This window comes from Glandiceps talaboti, chromosome 8 (genome assembly GCF_964340395.1).
Source record: "Glandiceps talaboti chromosome 8, keGlaTala1.1, whole genome shotgun sequence".
In the NCBI taxonomy this organism is placed as follows: Eukaryota; Metazoa; Hemichordata; class Enteropneusta; family Spengelidae; genus Glandiceps; species Glandiceps talaboti.
Genome location: NC_135556.1, coordinates 12,881,027 through 12,900,311, shown reverse-complemented (window position 1 = coordinate 12,900,311; position 19,285 = coordinate 12,881,027). Strand labels below are relative to the sequence as shown.

The following is a 19,285-nucleotide window of genomic DNA, read 5'->3' as shown; positions in this document are numbered from 1 at the left end:
TCTGACTCATCTGCGCAATGGTTTGACGCATTACCCAGTATTCGTCATTCAAAATGGCTGCGCCCTAGTGAAATTATTTTTTTTCTCTCCTTCACTGAAAAACGCCAACTGTAAATTAGGGGAAATTTGAGAAAAGTATCAGGACACTAGCTTTTGATTTTGATATTTTGATTCGGTGGAATCGCCGTCATTTTCAAAATGCCGAAATATTGGGACGATAGACCAGAATTGGAAGATAAAACACCGTGTGCCGGAGTTCGAGAAGATCTCAAGAACTGTCTGCTTGCCAGTGATTGTGTTAGAAAGGTCAGGCTCTGTACCGACACTAGTCTAGTTCCAGACAAGGACAGTAACACGTATTAAATACTTCATCTTAATCCCAAAGATGAAGTATTTAATGCGTAATACTGGCCCTGTCTGGAACTAGACTATACCGACACTGGCAGTGGGGTAGACGGATAGTAAACGATAATTAATAACTATATCAATATCAAATGTACATCTGTTTATACATGGATGTATTTTTATACCTCCATGGTATAATTTAGTGCTAATACATCCATGGTTTATGTTACCTGTATCACTCACTGAAATGCCCCCTGAATCCCAAGACTATTTAGAAAATAAACCAAGATAGTCACAATTGGGGGGGGGGGAGGGCAGTTGTTTGCAAGATTCTGTGCTTACTTAATTAAAGCAATGGTAAGATCGTTGCCTTTCAGTTCAGTTAATTGAAAGTCCTCCAGTATCTAGAGAACCACAGTGACATGTGTAAAGGGAAAACACAAGAACAAAGCAGACATTCACAAAAAGGCAAAATGAAAGAGAGAATGGTGAATGGTAACAATCAGGGGTGAACAAATCCACTGGTCCTGGGTCCAGGACTAGCGATTTTTTTGGACGGACCTGCACAAGTTTTACCTTGTACCATTAATTCTTTCAGCAGGACCACTGGATTTTTTAAGGCACTGGTCCAGGGACCACCAGTTCACAAAATGATTTGTTCATCCCTGGTAACAATTCTTTATATGTACTAGTAAATGAAATACATGTAATGACTGTAAAGAATGTGTTCATAACAAAAAGAGCTACAATGCTTACATGTACATGTACATGTACTAGTTACCTGCTGCAATCTATAAATTTTGATCAACATGCTCATTTATCAATAATAAAATAGACATATCATGCCGAACCATTCATATATTAATATTAATATTGATATTAATAGTTTATCTGTAGCTCTGATTCTAACACATTATGTTATACTGTATAGACCATATCACAAAATGATAGTCAAGCGTTCTGCTTTGGGGCTTGCCCCAGAAGGTTTTTTCAAACCAGACACAGTTCTACTTCTGCTTTGGGGCTTGCCCCGAAAGGTTTTTTTTTTTTTCAAACCAGACACAGTTCCACTTCTAGACAATGAAGCTTGAGTTGAGGTACTACAACCATTATTCTTTATTTACAGGATGGTAAAACTCCAAAAGAATGTCTACGTCTAGGTGAAATTGACCAGGAGTGTAAAGCTTTACATTTTGCCTTCTTTGAATGCAAGAGATCTTTGGTGAGTAGCCAGTTTCATTTAGCAAAACTGATTAAATGAAGTAATCTAGTAATCTCGGTTTTTACTTATAATTATAAACATATAAATAATGTAAATAGTCAACAGTCAATACAGCCTACATTGCGTTTGATACTGTATACGTTGTATATTGTGAGAGAATTTTTTACCTCTGTTCATTAAATTTCTTGACCAACAGAATAAGTTTGAACAGCAGTTTACATAATATATGTAATTGTATGCAATACTGTAGTCTTGTGATATACAGTGTTCTCCTCTGTGAAGATTGCAAGGATGGCAGCTAATTTACATAATTATACTCTTATTATGTATAAATTAATGGTATAATTTGCATAATGGTTTATGTGTAAATTAACATGGTATAATTTGCATAATGGTTTATGTATAAATTAACGTGGTATAATTTGCATAATACTTTATATATAAATTAGCATGGTATAATTTGCATAATAATCTATGTATAAATTAACATAGTATAATTTGCATAATGGTTTGCATTATGATCAGAATATTATAATATGTATGTGATGGTGTATTAAACATTAAAACATACTCAGTCACTCATACTCATGAACATTGGGATTAGCTATTTTTCGTGTGAGAGCAGTTAAAAATTATTAAAAGCTCAAGGATGGTAGAACACTTTTGAAGCACAGCACAAACCTGCCAAGTATGGTGGCCTGGGTGGCAAGGGCAGTATTATCACTGTGCTTTCTCTTTAATGGGGGAGAATGCTGATATAATTTTCATAGAAACTCAAGGATGACATACAATGGTTTCAACAAGTAATAGTAAAGTAAAAAATACCCAATATGCATCATGACTCTACCCTAGAATGAATCTAATAATAATACAGTTGCTTCAATAGTCACAAGAATAGACTTGACCTCTGTGACTGTACCACAATATACATACCCTATATGCGCAGCACCATGGCTCTAACCTTGAATAAATCTAACACAATTGCTTCAATAGGTATAACAGTAGATTTGACCTTCTCTCTGACTGTACCACAAATGCATAGTAGTCAGTCAAGGTCACAGATACAAGTAGAGTTTGTTAGGCCACTGTGATAATATGCTTGAATACAATGTATTGTTTGTACCTGTAGCACATACTTCTTCTTTACTCTCACCTTGTGAATAATTGAGATATTCTATTTACTTTTTTCCCCCCAGCTTGACAACAGACAAAGGTTCAGAGGTCGTAAAGGATATTGACCTCTGTGTATGATAAATACAGGACAGTTCATTGCAAACCAAGCAACTTTTACATATCACCAATGGAAATAAGGATCTTTTGATGTGTAACAGCCATTGCGATATACAAACTACCAAGTACCTGTACACATACCACAAGGAAACACTTAGCCAGGAACCTATACCCAATTCTGGACAAATTTGTACCTGTCCAAGAACAGCATGGATGCCAAGCTGTAGTTTTACCATCACCAGCAAATTGATCGATTCATCTTTGTACATAGTTTTACTTTCTTCCATTATTTTCCTGTAGTAGACATTAAAGCTTTCAATCCAGTCACAAATGGGAGTGTATGTTTTTTGTTGATTTGGGTCAGATTTTCATAGCTGTCACAAAAGTATGTTTTAGGGGAATAGACAACACATAGATTCATTGTTGTGTACACTCCTATCACTTGTTACAAAGTTATGGTTAACAGAAGTGCTAACAACCTTGAATAAACAAGACATTGGACCACAATATCTATCTCTCTGTCAACAGCCTTGAAGGAATCTCATTGAAACTCATGTAAGTTAGATCGCCCTCAAACGGCTAACCTAATTGGCTGCCATCAACAACTCAATGGATGTGTTGTTGTGTATTGTAACAAGTTGACTTTCCACAACACATAGGGCTTATCAAAAACATGAACTTCCCACTAAGAATATTTGGAATGCTTTGCTCTGAAGGTATGCCAACATCATTATGTTGAAGCACCTTTCAACAACTTCAAAGTTAAATTTGTCATGGGGCAGCCATGTGAGAAAAGCAATCAACATTGAAAGTATAAAAGGAACTCTGTGATTGGTCAATTTGCTGCTGAATAATAATATGTCATAACCATTTGAGGATGATTTAAGATATTTAAATTTCAATGACTTTCCTTCAAGGCAGATGACTGAGAGATAGATATTATAGTCACAATACCTTGATTACTCCAGATGTGTGTAGTCAATGAAACCCACTTGGCAAGTGGTCCAAATGAGGAAACCCCCACCAATTAACAATATATCTGAAGACTGTCGCGAAAGTAACTAATAAAGAAAAAAGGCACTCGGAATTTGAAAATACAAAACTTTTATTTGTAGCACATTGAAATACAAATCATTTGCTTTATTATTGGTGTCTCGCAATTCTTTACAGCAGTGTGGATTTCCTGAATAAAGTTATTGCACATTGTAAAAGAGCTATGCAATAGTATACTGAAACCATAGACGATGGAAAGATTCTCTTTCCAAAATCTATCATACAAACATCACAACATCAATCAGGAACGTCGCCAAAAAAAATCAAACCACAAGTGAGAAAACTAACATAACTATTGATATATCGCTTTGTATGTGTAATACCATAAACCAGAAAAAAATATGGATAAACTTACAAAGACCTCTATGAAATAAAACATTGTCAAATACTTTTTTCTCACAAAGGAAAAACGTGCTTATACTTGCTATAGCTAGGCATAGCTACAGCTTGTCTTATATATTATGAAATGAATTATGTTTTGAGATAATCAGGTATTAAAGGCAAGGACAAATAACATTTTGTAATTTAGCCACTTTTTGTGATAATTACATAAATAATAATTACAAACAAATCTTTTCATGAGTGTTTATACAGTTTACATAAAAAGATAAAATAATGTGAACAGAAATTTGAGTTAACATTCATGCACACATAACCTGGACTAATGTGCATATGTATGTATACATGTACCTGCATGCATGCATACAAACAAACAAACATACATACATACATACATACAAACAGACATACATACATGCATGCAAACATGTATGTGTATAGATACATGCACACATACGTATACATACATACATCCTGTTTACATGCATGCATACATATGTACACACACACACACATACATGGAAATTAACCACCGCAGGAGTCTGCCCATAGTACCCTGAAATCAATCTAGAGTGAAATACCAGCTGTATATATAGGCCAATACATAGGCACACATAAATAGCATACAGACATACAAGCTCTCATTCATGAATATTTCTGACAGAAAACAACACATCACCATATAAATTAATAACATTTAAACAAAAATGTAAAACAAGAATGTGCTTTGGAAACAAATCTATAACTTTTCACAAAAGTTTCACAACCAAAATATTCACTAGTTTCTGAAATAAAATCATCATAACTACTACAGAAAACTGAACATAGAACTCAAACATATCTATGTTGCCTAAATCTCCAAATGTACATAATAACTTTGTTGATATTGTTAAAATAAAGTATCTTAGAAGTCTCTGTTTATACTATTTTAAAAACTCTAGAGAAACAACTATATTCAAAAATTAAAACTGGCAAAATTTTGAAAGTTTGCTGACTTTTTTTACTTTTGTTACATGTCGGTTTAGTCTGTAAGATACGACATGTTGTGCCATGTCTATTAGCCAGCACCCACAAGTAAAGAGAAGATGGATATTAAACAGAGCTGAATGATATGGTGTACTTTGCAGTCTACGTGTTGGTCTAACATTATACCAACTCTACACTGCTAGCAAAGTCTCATGAAATATTTGAGGAAACATATGAAGACATACTGACCAAGAAGACTATTGGTGAGCTCTGACTTGTTTTTTTGGCACAGTTCAGATTAGGATTAGAATGTAGGTGTTGAAACAGTTTACTGGCAGACCTATAGAAGAAGTTGGTCCTGATAAAAAAAAACAATCCTATGAAATCCTGCTTGGCTCTGTTGATAAGAGAACCATGGCCTTTAGTGGTGCACTCAGCAACACTGTTCTATCATCAAAGCTTGTATAGCTTCAAAATACCCATTATAGGGAAATCCTATGGAGATGTTGATTGGTCGAAATGAAATGTAGATATAGTACATCAGATTATTCAAATGAAGTCATTATGCAAGCTTGTAGTACTCAAGAAGTATGATAATTTATGCTAATTTATTCAAATATTTTTGCATTTGAGCACATTCAGAGCAGTATTTGGATTATAGAATTTTTAAATAGCAGCATATATAGTTGTAGCTCATATAATGATATTGCAGAGTCACTCGTACCAGTAAATTCACAAACAAATTCAAATTCAACTCCTAGGCTATCTGAGGTGCGAAACTAGTCAAAGATTCACACAGTTGTTTTTGTGCTCATTTACTGGTGATAGATTCATATCATAAACAGCAATTTCTAATTAAGTAGTTGCTTTATCTTCAAAATTCAAACAAAAATTAAATGTTCTGAATAATGACATAGAATTGATATCACAAAATGACTAATGCTGAATTCAATGAACATATCAAGGCAAAAATAAACGAGATGTTTGTTTCTGATAACATATCTTCAGAAAACACGATAGGTAGGTTCATTCTATTTCTTCTATTTTTTCTAAGAAATTGCTTCAATGCTAAGGCAAGATACTAGTTGGTCGCAACACTTCTATGACGGTTTGATGAGGTGTAAAAGAAGTATTAAAATGAAGACAATTATATATTATGTACACAAACACAATATGCAGACTGTGCTGTTCAACTTAATCTTAAAAGACGAGGTTTCTCTGGAATAGGATAATAAAATTTTGAAACTTCGGCAAAAAAAATTACATGGAAATAGAAGTAAATTCTCACCACTTTTACATTTTTGAATGTAAAAAATATTTAGGATTGGTAGCTTAACTAGTGTTGGGCAGGTTATTGGAAACACATTTTTTTTATTCGGCCTAATTAATGCATATCATTCAAATGTACAGGCTACCAAAATATACTTTGGAAAAAATGAATGATTTTGCCATCTTTATAACAACTCTTTCAGACACCCTAATGTTACTTTACACAAGTCATTCCCCGACGAAATTTCTTTTTAAAGTAATTTGAGGTTACAGGTGAGTGTCTTCAAAACTGCAAAATATATCTTTCAATTGTTCAGTCCTAATGGAACATCTTTGACTATGTGTCGATGTATTCAAAACAAAACTTCACACTTGTAGTGGAGTATACTGTATGTAAAATATTTGATCACTTTCAATGAAAATAAGCTTTCAGAATTACCAATACAGATTGAACATTTCTCTGTACTTACTAACAATACACTGTGGAGAGGCACTGCAATTAAAATACAACATACGAGGTATCACAGACTTTCCATGGAGCTATGTGTAATGCTGAGTATGATTCACATATTTAGATATTAATGTCCAATATTTTTGGGGGGTTCAACCACGGAAAATACTAGTAGTGTCATAACCTTTAGGTCATGAGTATTTTCCAGCTGAATGAAGAAAAATATCGGCGAATAATATAATCATACCTGGGCAAGATTATGTTATGAAAAATTGGTCAAAATAATAGTGATTTTCAATGTTTCTAATCATACTTTGAGTACTGCCGACCCAATGACATAAACATGTTGTCATGACAGAGAATGATCAGGTTATCAACCCCATTTTCTTTTGAATGCAGTCAACTTTACTTGTGTGTTGTATAAACTGTGACGTCAGGTCAGTGTAATAATCTCTCATCAGAGTAAATACCATCAATCCTGAATAAATTGAGTAACATTGATAAATTATTGCTGAATAAGCAAATAAGACATGCTATTTATCAACTAATCCCTATATCACTGATTTCATTTTGGTCTTTTCTGATTTTTCTGTATTATTCTCACACTAATGTACTCTATCACTATGTATTCCTGTTTATCTCTGAGATATATATATATATTGATATACACTATCCTTGCAGCATTGAATTACAATGTTAATAAGAACAAGAAAGTCAAGTTTGAAGTGCTTATCTGAGTGTGATAAAGTTGAAATTCACTTGACGTATTAAACATTACAATTACTTGGCAATGAATCTTATCAAACAGCTGTACATGTATTTGACCATGAAATCATCAAACTGTATATCATACATTCAGATCTACCTCACTACAACACATTGATGGTGAAAGTATTTCTATACTCAAGAAATCTTACATAGTCATTATATACAAAATACTTACAAAAGTCCACAAAAGTTGTGCGAGTAAAAACTTTTACTGGGACAAGGAAAATATGAGATATACTGGTAAATGTGATAATGCTTCACTAAAGATGCCCTCAATGACCTTTGAAATGAATTGTTTCCAAGGTGGTTTTGTTCAAACCCTTCCTATGATAAGTTCATTTCACTTTTGAATTCTGATAATGTAACCTATTTAAATAATTTAGCTTCATTTGTTTATTTTGCAATGAAAATTACAGAGGAATCTCCCTTTATGAACTGAAACGTTAGTAACATTGTTTGCTCTTTGGGCCTGTGGCCTTATTGTTCTGAAATAAACAGATTAATTCATGTACAAAATACCAAATGTTACAAGATCTGTGAAACTCTGAATGGTGATATGTCACCTTAGACTGACATCATCCAAGTACATGGATTATAACTCTGTGTAAAACTGTTAGTTAGATATAAATATATATCACAACTCTATTTCAGTTTTGTTTACATAACCTCACTGCCATCATGATGGAGCTGGGTAGTCTATGAGTTGGAAACTGTCTAATGCTGATTTCCGACAGTATGTCAAAAACACACTTTCTGCTCGGCATAACACTTCATCCAACGATGAACTACAGAATGCCCTGTGAGTAGAATTCGATAACATTCACTATTATTGCAATCTATTTTTACTAGACATTTCATCACTAATCACATTTTTACAGTACACTTGCCATGACATCGTAAAAGCAGAATGGCAATCACCTTGATACATAGCCTCTTTAACAGGCTGGATGGTTGACCTGGTAAGTGTTTTCTTCACACAGCCTATGAACACAATATTGAAAACCTAGTATCTTTGGCTATGTCTCACTATCTAACTGTGAGGACAAGTCACCATAAAATCATGTACTGATATTCGAGGGTAATTGTACAATCATCACTTTGCTGCATACAACCAACTAGAGTACATCCCAGTAATCTGACATAGTCAACATACTGGTAATATAGTCATCATGTGACTTATTGAACCAATCAGCTTTGACACATAGTATCCATAAAAAAATTACTGAGTTTTCAATACACAAGTTCACAGGCTGTGTGGAGAGAATGCATGTCAGTCAACTATCCAGCCATAGTATGGATTATATGCTCCCCAGGGAGTTGAGGAAGTATAAAGGGCCATTGATCCGTACCAGGGGTAATAACTGTGAGCGCCTTGAGCTCTCAGGAGAAAAGGTGCATTATAAATTTGCATTATTATTATTATTACTATGGAGGCTACCTGACACATAGCTTTACTCAAATTTTTTACTCTCTTGCCATTCTGGATTATTGCAATCCATAGATAATTCCAATTTTGGTACAGCATTTTCTCAAAAGCACAATGTTCTTACCACTGACACATTACTTTCTTTTACACACCCGTAATTCAAATCATAAATAGAGAACTTACCCGTTGACAGTGAGGAAAACTTCTGCCGTGTCTTCACAGTGTAGAATGACTTGTCTCATATTAATTAAGAATGCTATACATATAAACAGATCAAAGGTGAAATCCATGTTGGTCCTGACTTCATTAACCCTTATTTTGCCACCTTCTGAAGAGAAACAAATAACAACAATGTTTAATAATACTGTCACAGATGCAAAGTGTAACATTATGAACAGACTTCAATGTGTCCATCAACAGCATAGTTATTTACATAATGTATGTTTGTGTTCAACATTGAAGCACACTGTAAAATGTTTATATATTCATCATATACTTTCGTGAGCATAAAGTACTGCCAAAGAAAAGATCGCAAGTACTTGTGCAAATCAGTAACTCACGCTGGCACTAACACATCATATACTATGAGAATGAATGTTCATGGACACCATGTTATTCATATGAAACGGAAATTTCTACTAACTCCATCCGAGTCAAGTAATTTCTTGGCAACGAATCCAAAATTTTTGCTGACTTGTCAGCATCACCAACCCATTGCAGTACACCCATGACGAAAATAACCTTTATTTAGTTAAACATTTCAGATTCACTTCTAAGGAATTTTTTGACTCTGTGAGTAAAAATTTTCATTTGGTATGTCATGCTCTGTCATATTACTTGGTTATGATATATGAACAGGTTTTAGAACCATGCAGACGTCTTGCATTTCAAAGACAGAAGTTTGAAACATAAACTCACCTGCTCTTTGAAAATCTCGAGCTCGCTCTAAATCCCTTTCTCTCTCTGCAAGTACTGAGTGCAGCTCCATATAGTGTGAATTGATGACTTCAAAAACTAACAATGCATCATCAAACGGAAACTCTCGTTTGAATGATAACATCAACCACCTGTAAGTAAAGTCAGAGTTATGTATCATGGTTACTGTAGTGTATCATTGGAATGCTATTATTACAGTAATTATAAGGGAATGTAGTCTGTAAGGTATGCTGTGATGGAGCGCCCTCACACGTCGGTCAACCCTTTCAGGGCAGGTCAGTGAGGGCCGAGCGACATGACGTATATTAGTCTAGGGGGAACATCACTTCTGGAAATAAAGGCTATTTTTGTTTACTTTTGATTTTGGAGAGTCATCTCATCACTTACATTATGCACAATTATCAGAAACACTGAGCTGAAACTTGTTCCCCATACATTGTTCAGTGTAGGGTCTTGCCATGGACATGCATTGTCTCATACCCTGAATACGCGAAACTTATACTCGCATGTCATGGGGTTCTGTCATATCCTTATTTGATAAACTGAATAAATTGAATAAAATCAAGTGTAGTTGTGATTTGCTATCTACTGACACCTACTCACCTGTGTGCAAACAGGAGATCAGACACATGACAGCCTTCTAAGTGTTTGTACAATACACTGTCTAACTCTTGTAAAAGATCTTGTAAAAGTTCTGAAGAGAAAAGAAAAAACAAGACAGAATGTCAAATGTCTGAATGTCAAGACACATCTGTTTGCAAGAGCTTTCAAACTCTTTACAATGATCTACTATTGTTTCTGTTCAACGCCAGAGAACATTACATCATATCGGATTTTGACACTATGCAAACTCTTTTGATTGATTAACTGATTGATTGAATATCAGTGACTTGTGATGTTAGACATCATTTGTCCAAATTCTTGATGTTTCATTTCATTATTCAGGTGACCAAAAAGATTAGAAGCAATTTAAAGAAAAAATGCACAGTATATGTACTAGGTATTTTCATTTCTATCATTACTGTGTGGTACTCAATTTCACTACACATCACTCTCTAAAATTTCACTTCCAAAGATTAACTAATTTTCATAAACTTCATTTTTGACAACTTATGCATTAATCTTCTATATCTCACTCTCATAAGCTTAGGGAAAGAACAGAAAACTTTTGGGTTCATTTCTGGGAGGGGTAGAGCATGATTTTTTTTGGAGAGCACAAGGGAGAAATGAAAAGTTTTTTGACCAAAACAATTTTCTCCTCAGCCTACCCCCTCCATAAATTCTGCACGTTCCCTTTACATATTTCTTCTTCTTAACTTCACTATCTATTACTAATTTTTTCTAAACTTCATTTTCAAAAACTGTCACTTATTTTTTCTAAAACTTTAGTTTCATAGACTCACTAATATCTTCTAAACTTCATTTTCACAGACTCACTTATTTATTCAACACTTCATTTTCATAGACTTACTTATTTTCCTAAGCATTCCTGACTCCAGGAAGTCTGAATACACATCATCCATGTATTTAACAAAACACCAATAAGCCTCCATTTCTGAGTCCAGAACAACCAGAAACCTACTTAGTATATCATTCATTCCCTGAGCATATCCAACATCTGTTAAAAATAAGAAAGAGATTCTGTGATTATTTTAAAAAAAAAATTATCAACACAAATTTCTTGAGTGCCCAAGAAATCCCCAGGCAATTGTTTCAGTAGGTGTGAAGCACCAAACTTTGTTTACTTGCCAGGAAGTCTCACACATTTATACAGCACATCTCTTTGGAAGTTATGAGCCAGATTTGCTCATTTTCATAGCTTGACTTTAGAGAGATCGGAAGGGCAGGATTTGTGAAAATGATTTTCTTGGTCCACGAAGCATTAAGAAATGCAGCAAATAGTCTTGGATTAGATTTTTCTTCATTTACCTAGCGATTTCTTAGGGTATGTTGATTTGTTTGACATGGGGTGGGGTGGGGTGGGGTGAGGTGGCAGTACGGAGTGACGTGGGTTGGGATGGGTGAGGTAAATTGCTGATGAAACAGTTAAAAAAGCTTCTTATATAAATTAATGCTGGCTCATGACATTATACTATACCCATGTATCAGCAGGGACGTTTACAAAGGTTAGATGGATATGAGATAAAAGTTCACGACACATGTATGCTTAAAATCACTTCTATATCAGCATAGTCTAGATGCTATCCATGATATCAATTCATCTCTTCACCCCGTCTAGCTCAATGAGAAATTATGAACCAAAAGTTGTTCATGCAAATGAGTAAACCCCCAACTGTTAGAATGATGTAAACAGTGTATAAGTAGCATCCTGAGCTGACAAATATACCATATATGGACATTATGTAAATGAGTAAACCCCCAACTGTTAGAATGATGTAAACAGTGTATAAGTAGCATCATGAGCTGACAAATATACCATATATGGACATTATGTAAATGAGTAAACCTTCAACTGTTAGAATGATGTAAACAGTGTATAAGTAGCATCTTGAGCTGACAAATGTACCATATTAGGACATTAGTGTAACTACCCACAATAAATACTAACTTATCATTGGGCAGAATTCTGTGATTGATTATCAGTACCTCATTCAGCTAGACATGAAGAGAGATCTTGAGACTTGATGCCATGGATAGCATCTAGACTAATATCAGTATTAACTACGATGACTTACCTGGATGAAATGCAGAAAAGGTTACAAGTATATCTCTGAGTACTTGTAATTTTGGATTCTTGTCTCCTCTAAAGAAATAAAGGGGAATGTAGTTTATTAAACAGGTCAATACACTAATCCAAACTAATGGTGTGGAAGTAATAGTCTCTACAACTTGGATGATTTTGGGTTAAAAAAATGGAATACACAATTCCTCCTGTATCTATGTTCTTTTAATAATAACATGATATACAGTATCAGCTACAGTATGTACTTGTATGACATCACCTATGTACTTGTATGACATCACCTATGACATCATCCATGTTGTACAACATTATCTACATAGTTGTAAAACATTACGTAGTTGTATGACATCACCTATGATATCATCCATGTTAGTTGTAACACATCACCTATGTAATTGTATGATCTCACCTATGTACCTGTCCAACATTACACATGTATGCATGGACAAGGAAAAGTGTATGACTTGACATGAACTATGTACTGGCATATTACTTATGTCAGTATCCATGTACTTGAAAAATGTAAATATTTGCAAGCATATGACATCACCTAGCATATGCTTGCATGCTATCATCTATGACATCATAGCATGTACTTGTACAACATTGTCCATGTAATTTAATGAGATCTACACTATATACTTACACAAAATATTCATGATCTCTATCTGTCCTGGGTACATCTTTGTCTATAACCCTTATTGCTCTGAGAAGTAGATTTATGTCATGAGTTTGACGTCCAGCATATACCTGTCATTGAACAGATAGGAAGAGAGATTCATGAGTTACTGACTGAGAGTCAGAGAGACTGGTTTACCAAGCAGTACTATATCATTACGATGTTGGACTGATAAATTCTGACAATGTCATCTCTAGTTACTCTGTATTGGCAAAGGATGGTGCTAGTACAAGCAAGTGAAAAATTCCAAATAAGGAAACTACCTGAAAGTTAGACAGCCAATATCTTGCAACACTTGAAGGTCAAATTCTTAAAGATCTCAAATCATTTCAAGAAACTACTTCAGTACACTGACTTGTCTGAATGAAACCAAACTCAAAACAAGCAAAGGAAAGATTATCATGCAATAACTCTTGACGGTCTTTCATACTGACCTGTGCTTGTATGTCTGCAAACTGTTTTTGTTGTTTCACTCTTTCACTGAGTCTATCATCACCACTGACTGTGATATTATGGATGGAATCTTCCTCATTCTCACCTTCACCTCCTGTAAGTAAATCACATCAGGTGTCAATCTTTATATTGTTTGTGTTTATTTGGTGTTTATTTATTTATGTCCTTTTTTGTGGTTTTTCTAAGACAATAAATATGAAGAAAACAGAGACATTTCAATATTTACAGAATATGCAATGTAGCGAAATATAAATAATGCCTAGCATGATAAGCCAAGGCACAAGCATTCTTTCACTGCTAGTTCTATTCCCTGAAGAAGGGCATCTATGTGTATGGCCAAAATATAGGAAATAAAGTAATTTTGCCAAAGACAAATGGACTTGTTTACTTTTCAAACCTAAAATAGTATAAGTATTGTTGTGCTAATGTGTTTATAAGTGAATGTACAATCATTATTTACCTCCATCATCTCCAATTCCTTCTAGATAGCTTGGTTTTAAGGGATTTTCATCGTCATCAGCTGGTGGTTTCACCTGTGCTAGTAAACCTTTCCATCTTGTCTTCAATGCTTGGTATCGGCAATGGTATTCTAAGGCAAGAATTTCCCTTTCACTGTAAAGAACAAAAAAAATATGTTTGTACTTGAACAGAAAAATATTACATTGTAAACAAGCAGAAAACACATGAAATAGTATCAGTAAAACCATAGACAGTGAAGAATCCCACTCTCTATCGTAAAACAAGTGGTCTATGAGAAATAGTAGTTTGTGGATGGTGTCTCTAATGTGGTTGAGATTGACGAAGCAGCACCAATGACTGTAGTCTAGAGGCTATCCAAGGCTTTGAATCTCTTCTCAAGTCTTGCTCAATGAGGTCCTGAGATGAAATATCAAAATCAGATGAAGCTACCCACAGTCATTAGCATCATCTCTTTGTTAATCAATAACAGAATTATGCCTAATAAGTTAGTGTTTATTGGTTGTCAGTAACATAATGTCCATATATGGTCATATCAGAATGCTACATATACACTGTTTACATTATTCTAACAAGTGGGAGTTTACTCATTTGCATGAGTAACTTTTAGTTCACAATTTCGTATTGAGCTAGATTGGGTGAAGAGAGATTTTGAGATTCAACACCAGAGATAGCATATAACCTACAAATGACTGTATGTTGTACTTTATGATACTCACACCATTACAGCTCATGTCATATTATCTTACTGACCTGAGGATGCTCTCTGTAAACAGTGTGAAAGCTCGCCAATATTTCAGGAAACTTTTTGAGTTGACTTTTTGTTGCGATTATTCACTTTTCATTCGTGGTTTCATACAATATTAATACATGATAACATTTCAATGGTACATTGGTTACTAGGATTATCAAATATTTCTGAAGCGATCAGAATAAAATAAGAAAGTAATAACAAAGAGAGAAAGTTTACCATTAAGTCATTCAGTATATATTTACAATAGAAAGACAGATTTATCAGTGAGTTGTTAACAAGGAAGTATTTCTTACCTGGCTGTGGATGAAAATGGATAAAGTCCAAAAAGGAATTTCCATGCATCTCTACGTACTTCCGGTGATATACCACCTGTTGAAATAAGGGAGAGAAAAAGATTACACTATTGTGACATGAATTTTATTACATACCCTGCTGCATACATATTGTCCATTGAACTTGTCATACATGTTGGATGTTTTGGAGCTAAATTTCAATATTTCTATAATACAAGTCCTTATTTGACACTTTCTTTTAGAAAAAAGAGCTAAATGCAAAAAAAACCCTGAATATTTCCTGAAATATGATACTTGATCATGGCATTAGCACCCTATGTGCTTTTAGCATTTACAAATTTATTAAGTAACTGCACCAATTATAATGTGTTACATTGATCGACCAGTCGCATGAAGAGAAGGGCTTGGGATATCAGTCGGACAGACAGAAATACAAACAGAAAGACAGACAGACAGACAGACAGACAGACAGACAGACAGACAGACAGACAGACAGACAGACAGACAGACAGACAGACAGACAGACACTTTAACTCAGTTCAGTTGTGCTAAAAAACTGAATATTTCCTGAAATGCCATACTTGACCACAATGTTAGCACCCTATTATATTATAAGTGTTTTTACCATTTACAAATGTATTTTACCCGGTATAAAATTAATTATGTAACCAATCACAATGTGTTACAATGCACTGTTCACACATCAAGGGAAGACACACTGGCATCAGTCCCTTGTGAGATTTTATTTTTGTAAGTGTCAACTCATATTTCAATTATTTTGAGTTTTTTATTCATTTTTAGTGTTGTAAATGGAAAATGTCCAACTTAAAAAAAAAAAAACCCAGTTACAAATAGTCTCCCAAGGGCTCTATGCATCTAAAAAACTGTTTTGCAATCACTCACTCAGGTCATTGTATCACATACACAAACACTCATATTTTTAACCAAAAATATATTTTATATAAATAAAGAATAAAAAAAGCCTGGAGACATGAGAAAATCTACACTAAAAGATTTCACTGTGGGAGCTCCTGTAATAATCTGCTATACAGCTGACAATTCTTTGTGGTATGTAAGGGTACCTACAACATTAAACTGAGACCATGAACTGAGAGTCTCAGTCTGCAAAAAATAGCCATTTGAGACCAGTCTCAGAAGGCAAAAAATCACGCTTTTTTTAAGTCTAAATGAATGAGCATTCTATTGTTGCACATAACAAAACTGATCATAAATTTTTAATTATTGATATCATACATTGAATTAAATATACATTATGTGACAATGAATGCAATTTTAGAATGACAATTGCAATCAATATGCAGAAGTGTCATAATCAATTTAACCAATGGTCTCATTAATATTTCTGTTGTTAGGTAACACATTAATCTCACACAGCTGACTACTGGATGAATACAAGGTGCATAAAAAATTCTATATTTGTCTTTTGTAAATTATTAGTTAGTTTATTTAATTCCATACTATAATGGTAGGATCATATGATGCACATGGGTTGTAGGTTATAAGGTTATTCTTGTACTACATCATAAATGTCAATCTATACCCTGTGTGTGTGTGTGTGTGTGTGTGTGTGTGTGTGTGTGTGTGTGTGTGTGTGTGTGTGTGTGTGTGTGTGCGCGCACATGCATGATAAAAGTGAAATACTACATTTAATACATGCTTGTAATAATATAAATGACTTATTTTCATTACATTCTGACTTACTGAACTTGAAATGACACAGTAAAGTTACTGGTACCATTACATACACAATGGTGCATACATTCTGGCGACAGCATACATAAATGTAATCTACATGTACATATTTCATGCTGTGAACATCAGAACAGTTTCAGTGTGTATACAATGAGACCATTTTAAGGCTACAGCACAGAGTAGTCTATGTCCACATTTACAAATACGCAAATAAATGTACAAGTGCAATGGTTCTCATGTGTCACAGCTCTGGATTTCGTTGTATAGTTAATTTGATATTCTATACAAACTTTCATATATTGCAAACAGTCTGTTAGCAGCAGTACATATGATATCATAACATATGTTTTGTCTCAATTCTATGTAGTTTTGATGGCGAGTTTCAGTTTTGTTTTACTGAACATCATTACATATGTACCACAGTACCAGTGAGTACTTGTACCAATGCCCATGTATACTCGTGGTATTTGCACTTCAGAGCAATACTGATAATGATAACAATATTGCGTACAATCATTCCTATACACACAAAATCACATGTTCGCACAACATGAATTTCATGGAAATTTGCTATTTTGGATATAAACATAACAGAACCCCATGCCATGTGAATGCCAGTGTGTGGGTACTTGGGGATATTTACACACATGCTTGCAATACTAAGTATTTTCTGTTGCACTTACCACAGAGAGCATTGCAAATACTTTGAGTACCCACACTTGCACTCATGAGGTTCTGTCATAGCATTGATTTAGCTGAATGTTTCATAACCAAACAATACATTGCAGCATGTGGTACAGTTAGTATTATTGGGTGAGTAGTAGGTAAAATTTGTATGTGTCAATGATCCAGTCTTTTTGTGTTATTATATGCCACTTTTAAAGTATTGCATCATTGTAGTACTACAGTTACACCAAACATTTAAACAATACACATTGTATAAACAAATTCTAAAAAGTGTACATTTCACTTCTTTGTTAGTATAATATAACAACAATAAGTAGGTACAATCATAGACAATGGAGGGGATGGTACAATCTACCTGAATTCCTAAGTCACTTTAGTGCAGTTCCCAAATGAAATATATGCTCCATCTTATCACAAGCTTTGCCAGTTTTATCTGATCTTTATATAGTTACCTGGCTTCCCCAAAAGCAAAGCAAAAACAGTACAAACAATATGGTCTACCTATTGTTCTGTCTAAACTGTGCCTATAAACAGCATATGAGGTGAACAGGGATGTAGTAGGTATCATTCCATTCCAGAGATCTATGGTCCCTCCAATCCCCCTATACTCCCAACCCAAGCTGAGAGCCAATCTTCTGTCACAGCCGACTGCCCTATATTCGTTATCAGGTAACTCAAACATGTCATGAGATAATATTAGTAATTTCTTCTCAATGTCATTGATTTATTGACGAATATATTTGAATGTGAAATCGATTAAATATATTCATCTTCCTTATAATATGTGTACAAATTACATTTCTCTCTTTCCACCTACCCTTGAAAACTGCTGCCCGAAATGAATGTTCTTCCACAAGTCTCCCATCGGTATCAAATAATTTATTGAATTGTTCTCTGTCGAGTGGATCGCTTCTGACAATATTGTCATCAACTGTTTCCACTGACCATGGATCACTGTAATCGACCTGTATTTGATCGATAATAAGAACGAATAACGTTAGGATTAAAAATGTCGAGGACGGGTCAAGGAAAATGAGGAACATGCGGAAGACGTTGTTTACAAATTACATCGTCAAATATGTATGTTACAATGCACTGGCGTATCGAGGAATTACATGAATGGAATTATATATATGACCACTTTTGTGATCATCACCATTTCATATCAAACATTTGTTGTTAGAATTTTCAAAAAATAATAATATTTTTGTAGTTACCTGTTCAAAAGTGTCGTCCCAACTGCATGTTCGTGTCAGAGGTACTTGCGATACGGTCGCCATTATACTTATGGCAATTTTCTATCGAAGTTGCACTGACTTTAGTACGGTGGGGAGAAATGATGTTCTGAGTTTCTATTGGCTATAACAAGCAGATTTTTAAACTGTTTTTATGATTTTAGTATAACATGCAATCATTTATAGTAGATTCAATGTCTGGATAGCTCAAAATGTTATTTATTTACAATAATTAGATGCGTTTGACAAATCATCCCCACCTTTTATGTAATGGTTTTGTCCATA

The 19,285-nt window shown here is 34.3% G+C and overlaps 2 protein-coding genes across 3 annotated transcripts; one reads left to right on the top strand and one right to left on the bottom strand.

The window, feature by feature from the left end:
• The first annotated feature begins 53 nt into the window (after positions 1-53).
• LOC144438441 (cytochrome c oxidase assembly factor 5-like) lies at positions 54-4,206 on the top strand. The gene is made up of 3 exons (XM_078127465.1): positions 54-306; positions 1,472-1,567; positions 2,764-4,206. Exons 1-3 carry the CDS (start codon positions 199-201, stop codon positions 2,803-2,805), a joined length of 246 nt encoding a protein of 81 aa, XP_077983591.1. The 5' UTR covers positions 54-198; the 3' UTR covers positions 2,806-4,206.
• A 376-nt stretch (positions 4,207-4,582) lies between these two features.
• On the bottom strand, positions 4,583-19,153 carry LOC144438440 (TBC1 domain family member 15-like). 2 transcript variants are annotated; one of them, XM_078127464.1, is made up of 12 exons: positions 18,983-19,153; positions 18,583-18,730; positions 15,366-15,441; positions 14,302-14,453; positions 13,823-13,935; positions 13,356-13,459; positions 12,702-12,769; positions 11,477-11,623; positions 10,609-10,699; positions 9,988-10,136; positions 9,253-9,394; positions 4,583-8,440 (listed from the first exon to the last, which is right to left on the bottom strand). In XM_078127464.1, the coding sequence occupies exons 1-12, from the start codon at positions 19,043-19,045 to the stop codon at positions 8,320-8,322; spliced, it is 1,374 nt and encodes a 457-aa protein (XP_077983590.1). In that variant the 5' UTR covers positions 19,046-19,153; the 3' UTR covers positions 4,583-8,319. The 2 variants fall into 2 exon arrangements, with proteins under 2 accessions (XP_077983590.1, XP_077983589.1); XM_078127463.1 differs by having other exon boundaries at positions 9,253-9,397; positions 18,983-19,148.
• Between the last annotated feature and the right edge of the window lie 132 nt (positions 19,154-19,285).

Excerpts from the sequence above, each read along its gene's own strand:
- LOC144438440 (XM_078127463.1), bottom strand. The coding sequence starts at position 19,045 with ATGGCGACCGTATCGCAAGTACCTCTGACACGAACATGCAGTTGGGAC. Across the intron at positions 15,442-18,582 it reads TCGGGCAGCAGTTTTCAAGG|GTGGTATATCACCGGAAGTA; the intron begins GTAGGTGGAAAG and ends TTATTTCAACAG. Across the intron at positions 13,460-13,822 it reads TTGCAGACATACAAGCACAG|GTATATGCTGGACGTCAAAC; the intron begins GTCAGTATGAAA and ends GTTCAATGACAG.
- LOC144438441 (XM_078127465.1), top strand. The coding sequence starts at position 199 with ATGCCGAAATATTGGGACGATAGACCAGAATTGGAAGATAAAACACCG. Across the intron at positions 307-1,471 it reads CCAGTGATTGTGTTAGAAAG|GATGGTAAAACTCCAAAAGA; the intron begins GTCAGGCTCTGT and ends CTTTATTTACAG. Across the intron at positions 1,568-2,763 it reads TTGAATGCAAGAGATCTTTG|CTTGACAACAGACAAAGGTT; the intron begins GTGAGTAGCCAG and ends TTTTCCCCCCAG.